Here is a 24,179-nt window from a genome sequence, read left to right on the forward strand (position 1 = left end):
AATGGTTTATTATTAATGTAATTATAATGGTTTATTATTGATAAAAAATATAAATTACTAAAGTGTTATTTGTTCGAACCTTGATGTGACTGATCGTGATAGGTGGCTTGACTTCCAAACATACCTTAAATTCCAAACTTTGAATCCTACACCAGAACCAGAATATTTCGAGAGTCACAGTCATCGTTTTATATACGTCTACTGGAAACCCGGTTTCATATTGCCATTCACTTTCATTCAAACCTACCCCGGAAGCTCAGACGGTCTTATGGTGGTGAGGCTGGTTGGTATCACCAACTGTGGGGTACACCAACAATATGGAAGAGTTTAAGCACAACCCTCGCCTCATTTCTGATCACGCATTTCTCAGAAACACAAAGACATAAAAGCATGAATACCCCTCACAGCAATGAAGTGAAAGGCCTACCCTTATGTGTAACAGGAGCAGGGGGATACATCGGATCATGGCTCGTGAAGACTCTGCTGGAGAATGGCTACACAGTACATGCCACTCTCAGAGATCCAGACAACCCTTCAAAGAACTCGTGCCTTCTCTCGCTCCCAGGGGCCCAAGAGAGGCTTCGTCTATTCAGAGCAGATCTCTGTGAGGAAGGGAGTTTTGACTCTGCCATCCATGGTTGCCAGGGCGTCTTCCATGTTGCAACTCCCGTGGATTTTGGTTCCCAGGATCCGGAGGTAAGCGAAACAATAAAACAGAAAGTTACTGATGTTTTTGGGACAACGATATGACATTAATGGAATTGTTTTGTACAGAAAGAAGTCATTGAGACTGCTGTGAGAGGAACTCTGAATGTTCTCAAGTCCTGCGCAGTCACTAAAAGTGTAAGGCGCGTGGTTTACACTTCATCTTCAAGTGCCGCATCTTTTCTAGAGAAGCCAGTGGAAATCATCGATGAATCATGCTGGAGCTCAGTAGATCTCATCAGACAAAATAAACCCCCCGGTTGGGTAAGTCTATTGCACCATTTTTCTGGTTTAAGTTACAAAGCGTAGAAAATTTTTCCGTTTTCATCAATGATTCAATGCATGCAGATGTATTATGTGTCAAAAACCCTGGCAGACCAAGCTGCTCTGCAGTTTGCTAAAGAAAACAAAATGGAATTGGTCAGTATCGTCCCAGGCACAGTTGCGGGCCCTTGGCTAACAAGGGGAGTTCCCTCCAGCGTGCATGTGACCATTTCCCTCATTACAGGTTAAGCAAAGCATCATTTATTTGTTTTCACACCTTGCACCATCATAGTTTATTGAATAGAAAACATCGATGTATGTCGTTTCTTGTCCAGAACACACACATAAAACGATATTTTTTACCCTTTACAATTTTATGTTATATGTTATATTTATAGTTTTAATGATGGTTAAACTCTACACAGGTTAATATGGTTTATTGGACATTAAAAAATAAGAAATTAATTGGGGTTGTTTAATAGTTTATTTCTATGATTAAAAAGAAGGGAGACAAGTGTTCTTAGATCACTGTAGTTTTGTTAACTTAACAAGTCAAGAAGGCTGGTAGTGCGGCAAATGTTTTGAAAAGGAGAATGGATGTGAATAAGGGTTGGGCAATCCAAGAGAAAGTGTTTTTTATCTTCAACTCTCTTCGTATCACATAGGGGGTGGACTCTTTTGTTTCAAGGTGTTTTGGGAATATGTCAATGCTCGGTTTCACTCTGGAGCTCATGAGAATTAGTTCTTATCTTTGCAATGTTCATTTTCTTCTTAGCACTCGTGAAGACAAAAAGATAATTCCAGTGAGTACAAGTGAGGTTGATCACCTCCTTATAACATCTTTGCTTCCTTTTTCCCTCTAACTCTTTATCATTCCACAACTTATCTTTAAACTTATAAGTAATGGTGTTTTTAATATCATCCTTATTCTCGAATACGATCTCCTACTTTATCCCCCAATGGTCAAGCCAAGACTGAGCATCCTTATGCTAGCCTAGCTTGAGCCATAGGTGGGGGTTTTGACTAGAGTTAGAAGCAATTTTGGGGAGCCTCCTAGCTTCTATGTTGTACAAATTCTTCTTGTACATGAGATACTTAAACATAGTCATGCTTTCAATGAGGGATATGTTAACTTTAATCAAGAGAATAGGGTAAGGAGTATTTCTGTTAATATTGAGCTTGTAAGTGTTAAAAAATGGAAAGACAAAACTAGAATGAAAATTACACACTGAAAACTAGAAGCGCACAGGTGAGCAAGCTACATCTGGAGACTGCCAACCAGTGTGTTCTATCTCATTAATAATTAAATCATAAATGTATAAGTTTACATTCAATTTAGGGAGATAAAAAATCATCTCCTAGAAAATAGGAACTAACTCTAATCTAGGACACAACACAACCATGAAACAAACTTTCTACATTAATTTTCAACTCTCCTCCTTAATGGAGAAAGAATTCACTTACACACCGAACATCTCCCTAAACAATTCAAATTTGGTCTTCGCAAGATGCTTGGTGAAGATATTAGCAACATTTTCATAGATTTTACAATATTCAATAAAAGTATCTTTGGACTGGACCTTTTCTCTAACAAAATGAAGTTGACTATCAATATGTTTTGTGTTTTTATGAAAAAAATGATTATTTTCCAGCTTGATTGAACTTTGGTTGTCACATTTAATCATCGTAGATTCCTTTTATTCTTCTCCTGCATCATGAAGAAACCTTCTCAACCAAATTGCTTCACTAGTGGCTGCACATACAACTTGATACTCTACTTTTGCTAATGATAAAGATATCGTACTCTGCTTTTCACTGCTCCAAGAAATGACCCCAGACCCAATATTGAAAGCATACCCTGTTGTAGATCTTCTATCGTTTAGATCTTCAACCTAATTTGAATCTAAATAGCCTGTCTATTTCACATCAAAAGAATCAGTATATTTAATGCCAAAATTTATAGTTCCTTGAAGATACCTTAAGGCACCTTTTGCTGCCATCCAATGATTTTCAAGAGGTTTTGTCATGAACTGACTCAACACATTGACTCAACATGCTAAGTCAGGTCTAGTTGTAGTCAAATAAATCAAACTTCCAACTAGTTGTTTGTACAATGTAGGATCCACCTCTTTAGAACCATCATCATTATGAAATTTAACATTCTGTTGTATAGGTACTGAAGCAGCTTTACACTAATCCTGTCTGAATTTCTTCAACAATTCCCTGACATATTTTCTTTGAGTAACAAAAGTCTGGCCATAATCCCTCCAAACTTCAAAATCCAAACAATAATGCAGTTCTCCAAGGTCTTTCATTTCGAATACCTGTGTTATCTGCAATTTAATTTATTCAACCAATTCATTAGAATTTCTAGTAACAATCAAATCATCAACATATAAGGAAATCAACACAATCTGCCCCTTTGAATCAAATCTGGTATATAGATTTGGGTCATTTTTACTTCTCTTATAACCATGTTGTAAGAAGAAAGAGTCTATCTTTTCATACCAAGATCTGGGAGCCTGTTTCAATCCATACAATGCCTTCTTTAATTTATAGACAAAGTGTTCCTGCCCCTTTTTAATAAACCCTTCTGGTTGTGTTAAATATACCTCTTCTTTCAACTCTCCATTTAGAAAAGCATATTTCACATCTAGCTAGTGTAGGCTCCAATGGTACTTAGTAGCTAGACCTATTAACATTCTAATGGTATTTAACTTAGCTACAAGATCAAAAGTCTCCTCATAATCAATTCCTTCTTTCTATGAGTACCCTTTGGCCACCAACCTAGCTTTATACTTGTCTACACTACCATTTGCTTTGAAGTTAGGTTTAAATAACCATTTACAACCTATGGGTTCTTTTCCTTTTGGTAGTTCAACTAATTTCCAAGTTTCATTTTTATGGACTCATACTCTTCTTTCATAGCTGACCTCCATTCATCATACTGATTTGCTTCATTATAATTCATGGGCTCAAAAACATTTAAAATACTAGTCATAAGAGCATAATCTTTGTACCTTGCAGGTAAGTGAGTTTGCTGACTTGATATCCTTGGTAGCAAACTTGCCTCAATACTGTCCTGTGTGATTTCCTGCTCACCTATGAATGGACTTGGACTGCTGAATGTATCCACATCGCTAAGTTCCTCTTTTTTCTGTTGTTGTTGCTGCAGTAAATGATTTTCTTTGGCTTCATCATTACTGTCATCAATCAATAAAGGCATGTGCTGCTCCTCATAACATATGTCCTTATTCCCTTCATCAACCTGTTCATGAAAGATAGCATCTCTACTCACAAACACCTTGTGAGTAGATGGATTAAATGTCTTATATGCTTTGAAAGCAGAACAATACCCTACACATATGCACTTTATAGCTTTAGCATCCAATTTATTCCTATCTTCCTTAGGAATGTGTGCAAAAGATTTAGAGCCAAATACTCTCAAGTGATGGATTGCAGGTTTGAAACCAAACAAAGCCTCAAATGGAGTCTTGAGCTTAAGACACCTAGTTGGAATTATGTTCTTAAGCAAATTGTAATACTAAATGCTTCTACCCAAAAGCCATCGGATAGGTTCTTACCTTTCATCATGTTGCGTGCACACTCTACCAGAGTTCTATTCTTTCTCTCTACAACCCCATTCTATTGTGGAGTGTGGGGTACTATAAACTGTTGTGTTATCCCATGATATCTACAATATTTGATGAAATTTCCAAGCTTGTATTCTCCCCCTTGATCTAAGCGGAGAATTTTGATGACTTTCCCTGTCTGCTTTTCAACCATATTTTTAAACTCTTTAAAATATTCGAAAGCATGACTTTTCCTTCTAAGAAAGTACCCAAGAATATCTTGTGCAATCATTATCAAATAAAAAGAAATAATAAGCTCCACCCAAGGACCTTGTCTGCATAGGTCCACATATATCAGTATGCACAGTTTCAAGTATATCTTTCTTTCTCCTATTTAAGCTAGAGGGAAATTCATCTTGTGCATTTTCCCAAGTGCACAATCTTCACAATCAATATGTTCATTCTTTAAAATAGTAATTCCATCAACCATACCTTGTTTTTGTAGCAACAATAAGACATGAACATTGATGTGACCAAACGTTTGATACCAAATATTCTCTATAGTCATAGTTGTTGAAGTTAAATCTTGATGTGGTATGCTTATAACATTCAACTTATATAGGCCTCCAACTCATACTCATGATGCGACGAACTTCTGATGATCCAGCAAATCCTTTATAACACAGTGAGTTTTGAAAAAATCTACCTTTAAATTATGATCTGCAATCATGGAGACAAAGGTCAAATTATTTTTAATACTAGGTACATACATTATATTCTGGATGCACCTAATATTACCATTAGGTAATATCACAGGAATATCTCCATATCTTCTAATTTTATATGTTCTGTCATCTCCAAGGTAGATGTTAGTGCCATTGTTGGTCTCCTTAAAATTTTCATACCAATGTTTATTATCTGTCATATGAGTGAATGCTCCAAAATCCACAAACCAAGTTTTAGCCTGATCGGTCTCAGCAGAAAGAGCAGCATCAGACACAAATAATCTAAGATCATGATTTTGAACTTTGCCAAAAAAATTCCCTGTATGCCTCTTGTGTCTGTATCTAATTCCATCAATTTTTTTTTATAATAATCTCTAGAAATATGACCAATTATGCCATAGTAAAAATTCTTAATTCCTGAATCATTTCTAGCAGATGACATACCTTGAAATGGATTTTTCTGGAATGGACCACTGCTTTTCTATCCTCCTCTTGATTTCCCTTTGAAGAAAATTTTCTTCGCTACTAATGCCAGATCTGCAATATGAGGCTTCATATTCATACGCCTCTCTTCTTCCTATGTCAGGTGGGAGCTTTCTCCCTCGCCACAAGCCCTGTAATGAACATTTGATAATCCTTTGTCATACCATTTAAGGTAATTGTGACAAGATTTGTATTGGACACTTTATCCCCTATGTCGCTCAACTTGTCTCTCAGTTTTTTGATCTGTGAGATGAACGCAACAACGGATTCATTCTCCTCCATTCTAATGGAGAGAATCTTGTTCTTCAGAAACAACAGGCGATTTATATTTTTAGTCTGATACAAATCCTTGAGCTTCACCCAAATGTTATTACTAGTTTTTGTATTCTCAGATGTGAGGGATTATGTTGTCTTTTACAGACATCTTCAACAACACCTTCGCTTTATTTTCCCTCTTCTCCCAATCCTGAACTGATGCAGTTGTCACACCACTCATCGGCTTTGCTTCATCCTCGTTTGCAATTGTCCACACACTGGAACCCTTAAGCAATGTCTGCAACTTGAACTTCCAGTTGGCGTAATTTGACCCATTGAGCTTATTGCTCTCATTAAGGTACGTCTCTGCAATGTGGTTATTCATTGTGACAAAACCACAACTCCACTAACATATCCACTAGTCCAATCTACAGATCCAGTAATTCGGCACTTGATCTACAGATCCAACACTAGATCCTCCAACAGTCGATCTACAGATCGAACTCCAGTTCCTCTAACAGTCGATATACGGATCGAACTCCAGATCCTCCAACATCCGATCTGTAGATCGAGCTCAATATCCTCCAACAGTCGATCTACAGATCTAACTCTAGATCCCCCAACAGCTCCAGATCCAGGTGCTACAGATCCAACTCTAGACATATGGCCTTCAAAAAATGCTGGACAAGACCACCAACTCAAGCACTTCTAGTCTCAGGCCGCCTCCAACAGGAAAAAAATACCAGCGCCCTTTCACTGTACTGCAAGTTGCACTGATGAAAAATTGTACAAGTTTTATAGATCAACGCGGGTTTGACCCCTAAAACTTGCACTAATCAACCTTCCTCAAATTTCATCGTTCTATCACAAAGGCAATTGAACCAACCACCAAGGCTTACATACTCTCCAATCTCACCCATAAGGGCTCTCAATCTAGCCACCAAGGCACACTCACCACATATCCAATTCTCTGTGCTATGATACCATGTTAAAAAATAGAAATACAAAACTGGTATGAAACTTACACATTGAAAACTAGTGGCTCAAAGGTGAGCAAGCTACACCAGGAGACTGCCCAAGTAGTACGCTCTATCTCATTAATCATTAAATCGGAAATATATAAGTTTACATTCAATTTAGGGGGATAAAAAACCATCTCCTAGAAAATAGGAACTAACTTTAATCTGGACACAACACAACCGTGAAACAAACTTTCTACAATAATTTTCAACTGTAAGTTATAAATTTCTTTTGGATCATCTCAATCTTTCTTCATAATTCTCTAGATATACTATAGCCCCAAACTTCACATCCATATAAAATAATAGGGGTGATGAGAGTCTCAAAGAGGAACTTCTTTCTACTCCAAACCCAAAGGTCAATTGACTTACAATTGTTTTCAAGATCATAGCAAGTTTTCCAACATCTTATAATCCTTTTTCTCAATGCTATTGTTCTAGTTCTCCTAATGATGAATGTCAATACCTAAATATTTTTATGAGCAAACATTCTCCAAGTAATTGTTATCATAAATGAAATTATCATAGTTGATCATTTTAGATTTAGTTATTACGATTTTAGTATTTTCAATATTAACAATAATACTCATCTTGGATTCTAAGATGCTTGACATAATCAAGGCAGTGTTGCTTCTTTTATAGAACAAACTTGATATCATTTAGTTGTTTTCACATCTTGCATCGTCATATTTTATTGAATAGAAAACATTGATTTATGTGGCTTTCTATACGTGTGAGAGAAAATTATATATCTATATATATATATATATATATATATATATATATAATTGAAATAAATAATTTTACATTTACAGTTTTATGTTATATTTCAATTATGTAATGGATAATTTTTACATTTCACAGTCTTATATGCTTTATGATTTTCATAAATTAAATTCTTATATATATATATATATATATATATATATATATATATATATTTTATTTTTAAAATTTATATAAATATAAAATTCATTATATAATAATAAAACCACATCAAATAAATTATTTTATTTTTATTTTTTATTTTTTAATTTATTTTCATTTTTAAACACCTTTTTAATTATATTGATAGGTACATTTGTTTTGGAATAAGACTTCTAAAATTTTAAATTAATTATTAGATGAATATATGGATTTAATCTTTATGGGATGCTTTAGTTATAGATCAAAGATTAAGATTTATCTCATAGTTATACTCTTTCTACCCTTTAAAGTAAATTGATTAATTAAAAAAAATGTCAGTTAAGTGTGTCATTTGAACATGAGTTATGGTTTTTTTGGCATCTAGTATTACCATGGTAAAGTGGGGATGAATCTCCATGGTTACGAATCTTGTATATATATATATATATATATATATATATTTTTTTTTTTTTTTTCTTTCCATGTATACATGTAATAATAATAATAATTTAACATAAATTTATAGTTTAATTATTTTTTATGATTTTTTTAATCTTGGTAATGTAAGATGTATCATGAGTTAGGTGTTTCAATTCCTATTTATGTTTACCAACCGTTCAACTTATATGGCTGCACTAGTTTGACATTTTCTCAAAATTAAAATTAAAATTAAGGAAATCTATTAAAAAAAAAAAATCTTAAAATTATATTTATATTTAGAATATTTTTAATGTAAGAATATTTGGACTCTTTGATACAATGTTTTTACTTATATCTTTGCATATTCTTAATTAAAATAAATTTAGACCAATGACCCAAAGCTATGGTTGAATTGCAGGCAACCCACAATGGCAAGGAATATTGAAGTCCATAGCTACATCCTTTGCTCATATTGAAGATGTGTGTAGAGCTCACTTGTTTCTCATGGAACAATCTATTGTGGGAGAAAGGTACATTTGCTCTGCCCACAACACCACATTATTGAAGTTCGCAGATTTCATTTGTAAGCATTATCCAGAGTACAAGACAACAATCCAGTGAGTAGCCCCTTGCACTTATCTTTTATTTTCAAGGCTAACATTGTGCATTGGTTAGTCATGATTTTTTACATATTTTCTCGTGTGCAGGTTGAACAAAGTAGAGTCCAGTAGCAGTGTTATAACTATGTCATCCAAGAAACTGATAGACCTAGGATTTACTTACAAATATGATGTGGGTGACATCATTGACCAAACCTTACAACATTTCTCTAAGCTTAACATACAGATCAAATAATTTATGTTTCAGATGAACTGGACAAGTTTAGTATTTTTGAAGGTAATTTGAGTAAGATTGATAGTCCACTTGAATTCTTCTTAATATTGTGTGTGTGGGGTTAAACCTTAAATATAAATAATTGTATAAATGACTAAGTCCTCTCCTCTCTCTATATAGTAATTGCAACTATTTAATCTTATTGCATTACTACATGTGAAAAGTAGTACACATCTTCATTTGGAATGTCAAATCATCCATAGAAAATTTATATGTGCTACCTGCCTTTTTTTTGTTATTTTATGATATTTTCATCAAGCGTTTGGATGTTTTTTTGATATGTTAGTAGAATTTTTTTTTTTTAAATCATTCCAAACATAAGAAAAGGTTAAATATAATGATATTAGTATGCCTTCTAAGTAAGGGAAATGAAACTTTAGGAATTCAAGTGGTTATGTGATCCAGGTGGATGTTGGTGGCCACCCACCTATCCCACTTGGACCCCCACAATTGTCTCTTTCAGTTTTTTAGTTTTCGTAATTGTAGCACAATTTACTATTTTTAGCAGTTTTTCGTGTCCTGAACTTCCAGAGCCATTTTGAGGCCCTAAACAATGTTTTTTGGGAAATCTGGGAGCATCATGGGTCCATGGACCGATGTTGCTCTTCCTAAAGTTATAGTTCTTGGATAGATATTTCTAACAAGCTATTGTACGCGTCAAACAGAGATTGGGTGCCAAAGTTACGACTCCGGGAAGTTGATGTACCAATTTACCCAAAACGGGGCCCATAGTTTGGCGTTTCATCTTCTAGGGTTAGGTTTTTGGATGTTTAGGGTTTTCCATTGTTTCTCAACAATAAATAAGCATTCGAGCCTCATTGTAACACAGTTTAGAGGCATGTAGCCACCACATCTCTTCTCAGAGATAAGCTACCATCGCCCTAGTTGGTTTATTTCCATTTCTGTTTGTAAGCATATTTCAGTGTTTTACATTAATTAAATGAAGTATTATTTCCGCTGCATATTTGTGTTTATGGTTATCTCTGTAATTTGTTGTGTTCCTCTTTAAATCCGGATTATTATGTTGTTTGAATATTTGGAGAATACCTTTTGTGTTTGCATGGAATATGAATTTTATTGAAGGTTTGTATATTGTTGTTAATTATCAGTTACCTTGGTTACTTAGAGCCTTAATGGGTTGCTTCAACTAGTTAGAGATCATGTTATAGAGTGTGAAAAGCATTTAAATTAAGATATCCAGACTTTCAACCCCCAATATTTCCATCATGCTTGTGGATTTGTTATGTATGTTTGAGATTACAAAAGAAAGTAAAGTATTATATGTGAAGGAATCATGTGATCCATGATTGATGACAAAGATTCATAAATAGAATGCAAGTTGATTCTTGAAATAAGGGTCATCTAGATATAATATATTTGCTAATTTTCATACTTGAATTATTGAACCCTTGAACATATGATGCTTCCAAATCAATGGAAAAGGACAACTTTTCCTTACTAGTGCCATGAATAGTATCTCTCAAAGTTAACTGTTTAAAAAAGGCCTATATATGACAAATAAATTTAACAAAACAATATTATGAAGATAGGATCATATCTCGCACATGCCAATGTTAATGTAGAATGCAAATATTAAGTGATCAATCACTATAAGAGTCAACTTCCCCTACAAAATGTAATGAAAATTATCATTGCTACTTAAAACTAATATGCTAACATCTATGTTGGGTATATTCCATTCTTGAATGATTGGTACATTAAGTCAATTTGGGTAGGTTTACTCAAAACTAGGCTACATAAAAAAGACACCATCTCACCAATTGTAAACTTCATGCTAGAGAGAAATATGTTCTATAATTATTTGAATACTTTTGTGGCTTTTAGGTAAGAATGTATAAACTTCAAGCTATTGCACTCAAATAAATCAAAAGAACCCAATGATAGAGCTAATATATTGCTCAAATATTTATCCACACACATCAATGATTTCCATGTATCTTAATAATTTCACATGTACCTAATCCTTTGTATGAGATTTTTGTTATTAGGAGAAATAAAATGCACAATGCAAGAACCCTCATTAACATGTCAGATAAACATAGCTAAATAGGTAGGAGAAAGAAGTGTCAATACATGATGCATGTATTTGCAAATCCACCACAAGATGTTGTAGTTATCCTAATATGCTTTCCTAATGGATACTTGAGATTTTTCTACTTGATGAATAATGGATGACTATGATGGCTTGAATCATAACTATAGAACATCTATCAAAATGGATCTTGGTGGAAATCAAATGAAGACAAGTGATATGGTTTCTAATAATGCATTGAAAATTTGGTTGTTGAAGTGTTTATGGATGGACACAAATTATGTTGATTAACATCTTGTGAAGCAAACTAAATCTCAATTCATGGAGCAAGTAATTTTTTTTATGTGACTAAAGAAATCGACAAGTGGGTCGATTTCATTCTTGCATGACAAGAGGTCAATTACGACCAATTCCATTATAACCCCTATGTGCCTACATATGCCTCTTTCACATACATGAGTAAATCAGGTGGAGTTGAACCTTGAACCTCCTCGTACATAACACTTAATTTTCATGACCATCACTAATTGATCTTCCCTGGGGGTCTCAGGGAACAAGTATTAATGTTCAATCAACAATAATGATTTTTGAGCATAATGGCTATGGTTTGTAATAGTGATGACTTATTGATCAAGTGCTCAGTATTTACTCAAAAATCAAAGTTTTTAGAATCATTCGAAACCTGAACAACCGTGTCCGTCTCGACGAAACGATCCCAACGCAGCTCATTTCATTCAAAACGGGTTCATATGAGGAAGATATCGTGTTTTGTTCACTTTGCCAAACAGAGGAATTTTTGAAAAAAAATGTACAGTCATTGCACAGTCAATAGTCTGGACTGCTGATGTGGTAGGTGAATGGGCAGAGTCAATGGTGGTCAACGATCGATCAGATTTTTCCAAGTGTCATGTTGTGGTTTGTCTGCACGTGTGGTGATGTGGCTTGTTTTCATTGGATGAAGGATGGACCAATTAGGAGGGGACAAGTGGAAAGCCTAAAGACCACCACGTGTCCCTCCGCAAAGGTCGGGTTCATCGACGTGCTTCAACAAAATTTTATGGCAGGTCAGGGAGTCGAACCTGGAACCTACACCGAACAAACCACATGGCTTACCATTCCACTGCACCATTGTGACTTTACATGTAATGGTCATATGCTATATTTAAAGTTTATAATGTTCATGGTTGGGGGGAGGAGGGAGCCAGCCTATAGGCTAGCCCCCTCCCATGTGAACACAACCACAACCTCGACGACTACGGTTAATGGTTAACCAAAAACCACCAACATAATTGCGACATTTATGTCATTGTGTGACCACTACCGTGATCACTGCCAAGTCAACGGTTACAGAACCGCACGAGATTTGTGCTAATCCCAGTTAGTGCTCAATTAAACATGCTTAATATTTAATTAAACACGTAATTAGTGTGGCGTAGTTTTTGGTGGTCCCTCCAAATTCGGTAGTAACTCCAGTTTTAGTGGAGTTAACTGGAGTTCCTCCAATTTTAGGGAGGTTTACTAGGAGAAACATTTTTTGCCATAACTTTTGCAAAACTCGACCAAATTGGGATCAAGAAAAGTTGTTCCTAGATGATTTGGATGTTCTGAGAACATTGAAGTAGGTTTCAGAAGCGGTAGAGCATTATAAAACAACATTTTTTCCATTTTGAGCTAATACAAAAGCCTAAGCCATGGAAGCTAGACCAAGAATATGTAGCCTAAGAGGGGTGAACTCCTTCATCAAGACACTATGTTAAGTGTTCATTTTGATGGTTTGCTGTACGTTTGATTGTTTTTCTTCGACACTTGTTTTTCATGCTATTTTTCTCATGAATTTAACATAAAACTTGATAAATTTACCTGTTATCATTCACATACACCATAAGGAAACCTATTCACATGAAGCAAATGTTAAGTAGTTATTTATAAATCTGAAGTTGAGTTAGCACAACAAAACTAACATTCAACAATAAATCAAGTTGGTATGAAAGAAAAGGTTATTTTCTTGATTTCTTGAGTTTTGTGTAAGTAGGGTTTTAATGGTTGCAAATTTGTGATTCTTACAAGGTTAAATTTGTAGAGAGGAGAAGGGATACTATTGGTTGCAACCCCTGAGGTAATGCCCAGAAGAAGGAGAGCCACAAGGCCACAATCTCCACCCAAAGTTCCAATCCCAGCTGCACTTGAAGCACCTCAAGTTTTACATTCAAATAAGATTGAGGAGGTACAAGTAGTACCAGAAGCTGAGCTTGAATCCAAAGCCATCATGTCTGGAGCGAGAGAGACTGAAGGTCTTTCAGAAGAGGAATCATTCAAGAAAGATTTCTATGAATTAACTAACATAGTTAGAGTCCTCTATGAAGAGAGGAATACTAGAATGGTTGGATAGAGATCCAAGCCCCCACATGGAGAGGGAATATCAGGATATAAGGATGAAAAGAAGGATTCAAAGGGTAATGGAGGAAAGCCTCCTCCATCTCCACCATATTCATCTTCCTCATCATCTTCGTCATCCTCATCATATCAAACATCATCATCTTCCACTTCCACTACAAAAACTGTTCATACTCATTCAAAAACCCCAAAGGAAAAAACTCCCTTACTCAAATTGGACATTAAGTTTTAACTTCCCACTTACAATGGTGAGGTGAATGCAAAAAAGTTAGATAATTAGATTCAACAATTAGAGGTTTATTGCAGAATTCAAAACCTTCAAGAAGATGACATAAAGATCCAGTTGGATTCATTGAGGCTAGAAGGAGGAGCATTAGTCTAGTGGGAAGCAAAGACTCAAGAGGAAATGTGAATTCATGGTAAGATATCCATTTCTTGGGTTGAATTTGTTTATGTAATTAAAAGATAGTTTTATGCTTTAGCCTATATGCAAAAATCAATTATGAGTTGGAAAAATTTTAGGTAACTCAAGGGCCAAACAGTTCATGACTATACCTAGGAGTTTATAAAAAGGGCTTTGTTGTTAGGAGTAAACTTGAATTCCCAAGATACACTATTGAAATATATTGGGGGTTTACATTCCTACTTAAAACATACTATCCTTGTGTTCAATCCAAGCAACTTAGATGAGGTATGTGTGCAAGCCACGCACCTTGAAGCAAGAGCAAAGAACATTTAGGAAGAGGGTAGTAAGAAGAAGCTATTCAAGGGTAAGGAGAAAGAGAAGGGTGGAAAATGGAAAGGAAAGAAGAATGCAAGTGTGAAGAAAGAAGGGGAGAAAACTATATTCCAACATTATCCCAAAGCTGGGCATGATGAAACCCATTGCTGGAAATTACGTCCCAAACTAAGGCCTAAGAAACCAAACAATAAGGGAAAACAAAAGATTATCTCTACCACACAATATGATCTTGGACTAGATTCTGGTCATGAGACCAAGATTTCAGCCATGGTTACAAAAGGAAAAGAAGCTATTGCAAGCACTAGTTTCTCACATAGTCAAAACAACACTCCAAATGAAGAATCAAGAATAGAGTTGTTCCATGTAAGGATAATTTCAAATCATACAAAGATTGATGCATTTTTTGATAGTGGGTCACAATAAACTTAATTTCAGAAGACTTGGTCAAAAAGCTCAACCTTGAAACTGTACCTCATCACAAGCCATGTCCCTTGGGTTGGATAGTCAATAATGCAAATTTACAGGTTATAAGGAAATGCTTATTTAGGTTTGCCATTATTGAAAAATTCATTGATGAAGTTGAGTTAGATGTAGTTCCACTTGAAATCTCAAGAATCATTTTAGGGAGTCCATATTTGTATGATAGGGAAGCAGTATTTTATCACTATGAGAACAAATATATATTTCTCAAGGATGGAGTGGAGTATATTGTGAGAGCCCATCGTAAAAAGTTAAACATTTCTTTGGTTAATGCAGGGCAGATGAAGAGACTAGTAAATGCAAGTAAATTTTTTTTCGCTTCTCATGATCAAGAAAAAGAATGATATTGATTATGAATATTTTGAAGGTTGTGATGAAAAATTAAAATTTGATTTGTTTGATGTGGTAAGAAATCATGGCGAGATGTTTCAAGAACCAAAGGGGTCACCTCCCAAGAGGGGAATTCAACATGAAATACAGCTACAACAGGATGTTCCACTTCCAAACATTGGCATGTATTGCATGCAGATTATGGAGAGCATGGAAATCAAGAAGAAAATTCAAGAATTGTTGAACAAAGGTATCATATGCCCATCTACTTCACCATGTGGGTCACCCATTGTCTTGGTGCCAAAGAAGGGAGGGACTTGGTGCATGTGTATGGATTTCCATGCACTGAACAAAATAACAGTAAAGAATCATTATACACTTCCAAGAATTGACAATTTGCTTGATCAGTTGAGGTATGCAAAGTATTTCACTAAGTTATACTTACGAAGTGTTTATCATCAAGTCAGAATAGTTGAAGAGAACATTTGGAAAACCACCTTTAAAACTAAACAAGGATTGTTTGGGTGGCTTGTTATGCCTTTCGGTCTTACAAATGCTCTAGCTACTTTCATGAGAGTTATGAATGACGTATTGAGACCATTTCTAGATGAATTTTTCATTGTTTACTTAGATGATATTCTCATATTTAGCAAATCCAGAGATGAACATGTCATGCATGTGAACAAAGTACTTTATGTCTTGAGAAAAGAACAGTTGTTTTTAAAGACGTTGAAGTGTGAATTTGGCAAGACTTCTTTAGTGTATTTGGGACACATTGTTGGAGGAGGTGAGCTGAAGATAGACCCCTCTAAGGTTGAGGTCATTCTGAATTTGCCTAAGCCAAATACAGTTACAGAGGTAGGAAGCTTTCTCGGGGCAGCACAATATGGAGGAAATTTATTGCTAATTTTTGTTCCATTGCAGCTCCACTACATGCATTGACTAGTGTCAAGAAAGCCTTCCATTAGGGAGATGTACAATAGAAAATATTTGATGCTCTAAAAAAAATATCAGTTCAACATCGATATTGGCTCTTCCGGATCTTAGACATCCATTTGAGATTGAAATGGATGCTAGTGATTACACCATGGGAGCAGTTCTTATGCAGCATGGTAAGCCCATTTCATTTCATTCTGAAATTTTTAATGGAGATGTGACTAACTATCCCACTTATGACAAAGAACTTTACACATTGGTACAAGTGTCTGAAAATGGAAACACTACTTAATGGGGAAGGGGACCATTATCTATACTGACCATCAACCAAGGTAGTACTTACAGTCACAATCAAAGTTGCAGCAATCATGACACTTCAAATGGATGGGTTTTCTACAATAGTTTCATTTGGTTATCAAGTACAAAAAGGGAATCTACAATAAGGTGGTTGATATTCTTTCTAGGCCTATTGTAAATTCATCTATTATACTCAAGCAAAATTGTATTTTACATGAAAGTTACATTGATCAATATGCATATGATAATGACTTTAGAGATCTGTATCCAAGCTTGAGGCAAGGAAACCAAATTGAAGAGCTAGATTACCATGTACATAACAGTATGTTGTATCACTTGGGAAAGTTATGTATTCCACGCGGAGAAAGAAACAATTTCATAAGGGAGGCACACACTTCATTGATTGCTGGACACTTTGGTGTAGGAAATACAATAGTGAATCTCCAAAGGTATTGTTATTGGCCACACATGTTTGATAATGTATCTTGTTTCATTAGAGGATTTTCTTTGCATGCAACAAGTAATCCTAGCAATAAGAAACTAGGATTGTACACTCCACTTCAGGTACCTTCACGTCCATGGGAGAGTATCTCAATGGATTTTGTAGGATTTCTTCCATTGTCAAGGAAAGGTCATGATTACTTGTATGTAGTTGTAGACATGTTTAGAAAGATGTGTATTCTAACACCATGTAAAAAGAAAATTATAGTTGAACAAACAACTCATCTTTTCTTTCAAAATATTTGGGTTCATTTTGGTCTTTCTACTTCCAGTGTAAGTGATCGAGATTCTCGATTTGTTGGGAACTTTTGGTCAAATTTGTGGGACATGATGGACATTAAGTTGAAGAAGAGTACAACCTTTCATCCGCAAACAGATGGAAAAACTGAGGTGGTCAATAGGACAATCATTCATATTCTCAGAGGATATTGCAGCAAATATCTCAAGTTGTGGGATGAACAATTGCATTACATACAACATGCATACAATAGGGCAAAGCATTCTTCCACAAACACATCACCATTTGAGGCATGTTTTGGGTACTTTCCAAGACCGCCATTGGAATTCATCTTTTAGAAAGATGTTGCCATCGATGGTCATAGCGACATCAATAAGGCAAGGAAGTTCATAGAGAAAATCCAGTTGATACATCACACAGTGCAAGAACAACTTGAAAAGAGTCAGAGCAGCTACAAGGCAAGGCATGACAAACACTGTGTCGATCATAAATTTCAAGTTGGAGACAAATTTTGGTTATATATTAACAAAGGGAGACTTAAAGGGGAAGGTAAAAATCTTAAGCCAATCCGTTATGGTCCTTTTCAAATTCTCGAAAATATTGGTAACAATGCATTTAAGCTAGATTTGCCTCCTTATATGTGAATATACTTTGTTGTTAATGTTGAGAATTTGAGATTGTTTGAGCCTCCTTTGATTGATGATCAAGGAGAGCATGTTCAACTGCCATCAATAGATGATTTCTTGCCAGAATATCTTGATGAACTTCAGCAAGATCTCATACTTGATAGAAGAACCAGAACTTCAAAGAGAGGGAATGTCGAATACCTTCGAGTGGGACTGAAGGGACAAAAACCTTCTAAGGCCAAATGGTTGCAGATCGAGAAGGTGAGGGAGTTGTACCCTCACCTGCTGAACAATTGATAGTATCTTTTGGGGTCCAAAAGGCTTCTAGTGGGGAGGAATGATTAGGTTCTAAATATTTAGCTCAAAAATCAAAGTTCTCAGAATTGTTTGAGACCTAAATGACCATGTCCATATCGGTGAAACAATCCCAATGCAACTCATTTCACTCAAAACAGAGTTCGTAAGAGGAAGATATCACTTTCTATCTGCTTCGCCAAAGAGAGGAATTTTTGAAAACAAATGTATAGTGACTGCACAGTGAGTAGTCTGTACTGTTGATGTGGCAGGTGACTAGGCAGAGTCAATGGTGTTCAACAGCCTATCAGATTTCACCAGGTGTCATGTTTTGGTTGGTCTACAGGTGTGGTGACATGGCTTGTTTTCATGGGATGAAGGATGGACCAATGAGGATGGGACAAGTGGCAAGGTTGGAGGCCACCACGTGTCCCTCCCCAAAGGTTGAGTTCATTAGCACCCTTCAACCAAATTTTATGTCAGGTTGGGGAGTTGAACCTGGGACCTACACTGAACAAACCACATGCCTTACTACTCCACTGCACCATTGTGACTTAACATGTAATGGTCATAAGTTATATTTAGTTTATAATGTTTGCAGTTTGGGGGAGGAGGGAGCCATCCGGCAGGCCAATCCCCTCCCATGTGAACACAACCATAACCCCGATAGCTATGGTTAATGATTAACCAAAAACCACCAACATAACTTCATCATTTATGCCACCATGTGACCACTACTGCGATAACCGCCAAGTCAACGATTACAGAACCGCGCGAGATATTCGCTAACTCCAGTTAATGCTTAATTAAACATGCTTAATATTTAATTAAGCATGCAATTAGTATGGAAGAGTTTTTGGCGGTCCCTCCAAATTTGGCAGTAACTCCAGTTTTAGTGGAGTTAACTGGAGTTCCTCTAGTTTTAGTGGAGGTTTACTAGGAGAAACAAGTTTTGCCATAACTTTTGCAAAATTCGTCCAAATTGGGATCAGGAAAATGTGTTCCTAGATGATTTGGATGTTTTGAGCACATTGAAGTAGGTTTAATGAGTAGTAGAGAATTTTAAAACAACATTTTTTCCTTGTTGAGATAATACAGAGGCCGGAGGCATGGAAGCTGGACCAAGGAGATGTAGCCTAGGAGGGGTGAACTCCTTCATCAAAACACTATGTTAAGTGTTCACTTTGATGGTTTGTTGTACATTTGATTGTTGTTATTTAGAACTTGTTTTTCATGCTATTTTGCTCATGAATTTAACATAAAACTTGATAAATTTACATGTTATCATTCACATACACCATAAGGAAACCTATGCACATAAAGCAAATGTAAGCAATTGTTTTTAAATATGAAGTTGAAATTAGCACAACAAAACTAACATTCAACAACAGATCATTTATGATCATTCAATTTTTAACTCAAAACCTATGATTTATTCTTACATTTAGAACTTCAATAGAAAGATAATAATATCTTCACCCAAAAAAATCCATGTACACCTTTGTATGAATTTAACCTAAATATTATATTTTCCATATCCATGTTATTAATGCATTGAGGTAGACACCATCCTTTAACATGTGAAAAACTCAAATATATTTAGTAAATAAAACATAGTGAATTATACTTTTAGAGTAACTTTAAACATTGAGAATATTTTTAGTCAATTTTGTAGATTGAATTTTGAGGGCCTCCCCAAACTTATCCTAAAGTTTATATCACTTGAAAAGTTTGTATCTTGAAGATGTTGAAAATACACACCTTACCAAGTTTAATTCTTGTAAGAATGCAACTCAAATATCTGTCTTGCAATAAAAAAATAATTATATATGGATGGGTGCAAGCCAATGATGGTCTCTCATGACACATTGGTGGCAGTACAAACCTATAGAAACAATAATATGTTAACTTGGAGGGATTATTAGAGGTACTTATGCAATGAATTTGAAGATGGTGTAAACTGACTAAATGTACGAAAATGAATTACCATTCCGAATATCTAATTTTTATTTAAATAAATTGTGTCTAACTAAATGAATTTTGTGTTTTCATTAGTGCTGACTTTGAGTACCTAACTGATGAAATCTTGCTACAAAAATTTGTAGAGTTGTAAAGAACATATTGTTCTTGTGCAAACCTATTTTTTCAAAATTTATAATCTTAATTTTATATATTTTTAAAATTGTGATGGGCATAATATCCTTGAAATTACAAAACCTTCCATTAATGCAACCTAAAAGAGTCTCAATGTCCTCTAGTACAATCATATATATTGTTTTGAAATGGTTAATGCTAAAAAAGGTTATAGTGGAAATGAATAAGGGATATGTTTTAAGATTTCAAAATATGTCAAGAAATAAATGTATTAAAAATAATAAAAACTATATTTTTAAAATTATATATTTAGAATCATCACAAATGACTATATATGTGTATGTAGTTTCATGGATAATGGATTTGTCTAGCTTATAGAAAGATAATGTCAAAATAAAGATACATATAAATTTTCCCAAAAATTGATGTTTTCATGTATTTGTATCCAAAAACACTAGGCTTGTGATTCTGATCCTATATCTGAAGCAACAAACTAATCATTCATGTAAGCTTACCATTGGGTAAAACTTTTAATTCAAAAAACCAGATGTGCAATCCTAGTGTTATGAGCGTGCACATTCTTCTAACAGTAGGAACACATGCATATTCTTACCACTAGGAATGTGCACACACTCTTATTGCTAGGAATACGAACACATTCCTACAACTATGCACTTTAACACTTAGGAAATGGCTAAGGTGGGGATGGGGGGAAGGGGGAGGGTGAGAGAGGAAGGGATAGAAAGGCTAAGGAAGATAATGAGAGAAAGAGAGAGACAATAAGCATTTGGGTAGAATAAGTGGGTGAGTGAGGGGAAAATAGGGGGAGAGAGGGAGTGAGTAAGAGTTGAAAATTAAGATATATAGCGAAATAGGGAGGGGAAGGGATAGAGAGAGAAAGAGTAGGGGGTGTAGACAGTTGTGGAAGATGTAGGAAGGAAGAGAGATAAAAATTTAGAGGGGGTTGTTTTGAAGGAGTGATGGAGGGAGGGATAAAGAGAGAGGGAGGAGAAAGAGAAAAAGGGAAATGGAGGGGAGAGTGAGTGGGACTGGGGGGAGAAATAGACATGGAGGGTTAGAGTGTGTGTTTCTGATGGGGAGGAGAGGGAGAGAGAGGGGGGTGAGGAGAGAGTGAAAAATACAGAGACAAAGATGGAGGGGGGAGAGAGTGAGAGTGAGAAGGAAGAAGTATAGAATTTGAGAGAGAGAGAGAGAGAGAGAGAGAGAGAGAGAGAGAGAGAGAGAGAGAGAGAGAGAGAAGGAGAGAGTGAGAGGGACTGAGGTTGTTGTGAAATATGGAGTGATGGAGAGAGTGAGGGATATTAGGTGGAAGATAGAGGAAATGTGAAGGAGAGAGTGAGAGTTAAATTTGGACTGAGGTTGTTGTGAAATATGGAGTGATGGAGAGAGTGAGGGATATTAGGTGGAAGATAGAGGAAATGTGAAAAATAGAGAGAGTGATGGTAGGACGGGGGGAGAGTGAGAGAAGGGAAGGGAGTGAGGGAAAGTGAGAGAGAAGGAGAGAAGGAGAGGTAGAGGGAGATAGAGATAGAGTTGGATGGTGGAGAGAGAGAGAGAGAGAGAGAGAGAGAGAGAGAGAGAGAGAGAGAGAGAGAGAGAGAGAGAGAGAGGGAGGTAGATTGGGAGGGAGATAGAGATAGAGGTGGAAGTGGGATAGAATGACAGTGAGGTAAGTAGGAACAGAGAGGAGGGATGTGAGGAGAAGATAGAGGGAGATAGAAATTGAGTTGGAAGGGAGAGAGGAAAGTCGATGTGAGGGAGAGAAGAGAGAAAGAAGGAGAGAGGGGGGTGAGATAGAGAGAAGAGAAGGAGAGAGGGAGAGAGATAAAGACAAATATGGAGGAGGAAAAAGAGGGAGATGGGAAATTTGAGAGAGTAAGAAAGAGTGAGGGAAGGAAGAGAAAGAGAAGGAGGGGAGGGATATAGAGATATAAATGAAGGGAGGATGTTGGGCCATGGAAATGGTATAATTCTTCTCCTTATTTCTTTAAATAATTGTTATGTTTTTAAGGAGTTTACCCTTAATTTGCAATGATTTAAGAGAAAAAGGATAATGAAAGCGATTTGAAGATAATATAGTTAATTTGAGTCTTTTAGATATTAAAAAGGTTATAATTTGAGTAAATTGTTATTCATATCAGTCCAATTGAATGATTGTTGTTCCCTCAAGATATTGGATCAGTTGATGCCTTATTTTTGGCAGATTATAGCTCGACGCTTGAGCATGATTGAAGAATGAAGTCAAAGGAATCTGATCATTACTATTAGAGGGTCTTATGGTTAATAGAGAAATCTCGAGAATCTATTGATTCTCAGGATAACTCCATATTTAGTTTTTTGAATGTAATATATAAGACAACAAGTGAAAAGACAGAGGAGCTTTTTATTATTACACTTTCACTGTATATTGCATACAACAATCTGAATTTGAACTTTCTCAAGGTCATTTTGTAAAACTCTTTGAAGTTAATGAATTTTCACAAGATCTTACCTTAATCCTCCGTATCAAATTTATCTAAGACAATACTTCTAGAGACCATGGGCCCAGTCACCAGAGGTTCTATTGTCTATTATGTATCATTATTAGTTAGTTACTTTTCCACATTTGTATTAGTTGTGTTTCTATTCACTTTCCTTTTCTTTCGTGGTAGATAATCGATTGAATTCTGTATCTTGTAATTCTATTATGCATCTCCTGAAATCGTTGATTGGATTGCGCTACATAAATGTAAGGTTTGAGTTTATGAATTCCATAAGTTATCTTTGAGAAGTAAGACTTTCAAGCATTCGTGTGATTTATTAGTCTTCCTTATGCATAGTATTTGTTGAAGGATAGATAAATTGGTTGATGACTTAAAATAATATTCTTTCATAGAACTGTAATTGTAGGAGTAATTATTTGTTGTTATCATTTGTCTCTGCAATGATTGAATTAGGATAATGTTTAATGTAACTTTTTATGTAGCAATCATTGTACACTCTTTCATAATCTAAGAATTTATTATTGCATATATTGTGTTGATAGCCTTGAAATAATAGGCGAACCCTAGGATGATAATATAAATGAAGGTAGGATTAAGTTGATTTTAAGAAGTCATCTTAGTGCCCAACATTTTGGCGTCATTGCCAGGGAGTTTGTCAAATCATAGGTTGTATCTCTGGGAGGCTGGGTATTGAAGATGGAAGGTAAGAACCTACACATGCGACAAGTAAAAATCTTGCGCCTAACGCCCACATTTGGCTAATACGATTAGGCTATGTAAGTGTGTATGACTAAGAAAAAGAATAGGAATAAGGTAGTAACATAACAAAATCTAGTATCAAAAACCACAAAAACCCAGGGACCGGTGAACCTTGGGAGAATGACCTTCATCAATGAAATTATTTGAAAATTTGAATCTCAAGAATCAATAGGACCCCGACAATATAGGGAAGGGCTTTATCATAATCTCTCAAGCAATGGAATCACCAACTGCAGCTCATGCTGAGATTCACAACAAAACTGAAGGATCTTAGCAAAGCTTCCAAAGCACATTTATTCAACACTCCAGTCCTTCACAAGAGGAAAATTCTTGCAATTTGAAAGAAGGAGAAACTAGTGGAGTAGATCCACGATCCTCAGGGTCTAGATCTACTGTGATCTTGATAGAAGAGAAACCGCCTAAAACCCCAAACTTAGGCAGCGTAGTAAAACCCCCTCAAGAGCCAAGTAATATCCATAACTTCCCTGCTCAAATAATACCTCTTGATCAAGAAATCCCTAAAAATTACTGGCATATTTTCGATCAGATGGAAACCCAAGGGCAACAAAACCAAACTTCGACATTGGAATATCCTATTGTCAATCCAGTGGCTAATGCCCCAATGAAGGCTATCCCTTTACAAAATATCCCAACCTTTCATGGGATGACCTCAGAGGATCCAGATACC

The 24,179-nt window shown here is 35.6% G+C and overlaps 1 protein-coding gene across 2 annotated transcripts; it reads left to right on the top strand.

Moving 5' to 3' along the window:
- The first annotated feature begins 230 nt into the window (after nt 1-230).
- LOC149228844 (dihydroflavonol 4-reductase-like) lies at nt 231-9,341 on the top strand. 2 transcript variants are annotated; one of them, XM_089378398.1, is made up of 5 exons: nt 231-696; nt 775-969; nt 1,054-1,213; nt 8,768-8,966; nt 9,057-9,341. In XM_089378398.1, the coding sequence occupies exons 1-5, from the start codon at nt 391-393 to the stop codon at nt 9,202-9,204; spliced, it is 1,008 nt and encodes a 335-aa protein (XP_089234524.1). In that variant the 5' UTR covers nt 231-390; the 3' UTR covers nt 9,205-9,341. The 2 variants fall into 2 exon arrangements, with proteins under 2 accessions (XP_089234524.1, XP_089234525.1); XM_089378399.1 differs by having other exon boundaries at nt 8,768-8,879.
- Nucleotides 9,342-24,179: the final 14,838 nt, after the last annotated feature.

Source organism: Pinus tabuliformis, chromosome J (genome assembly GCF_031772625.1).
Source record: "Pinus tabuliformis cultivar Carrire ecotype Pingquan chromosome J, CPIR1, whole genome shotgun sequence".
Lineage (NCBI taxonomy): Eukaryota > Viridiplantae > Streptophyta > Pinopsida > Pinales > Pinaceae > Pinus > Pinus tabuliformis.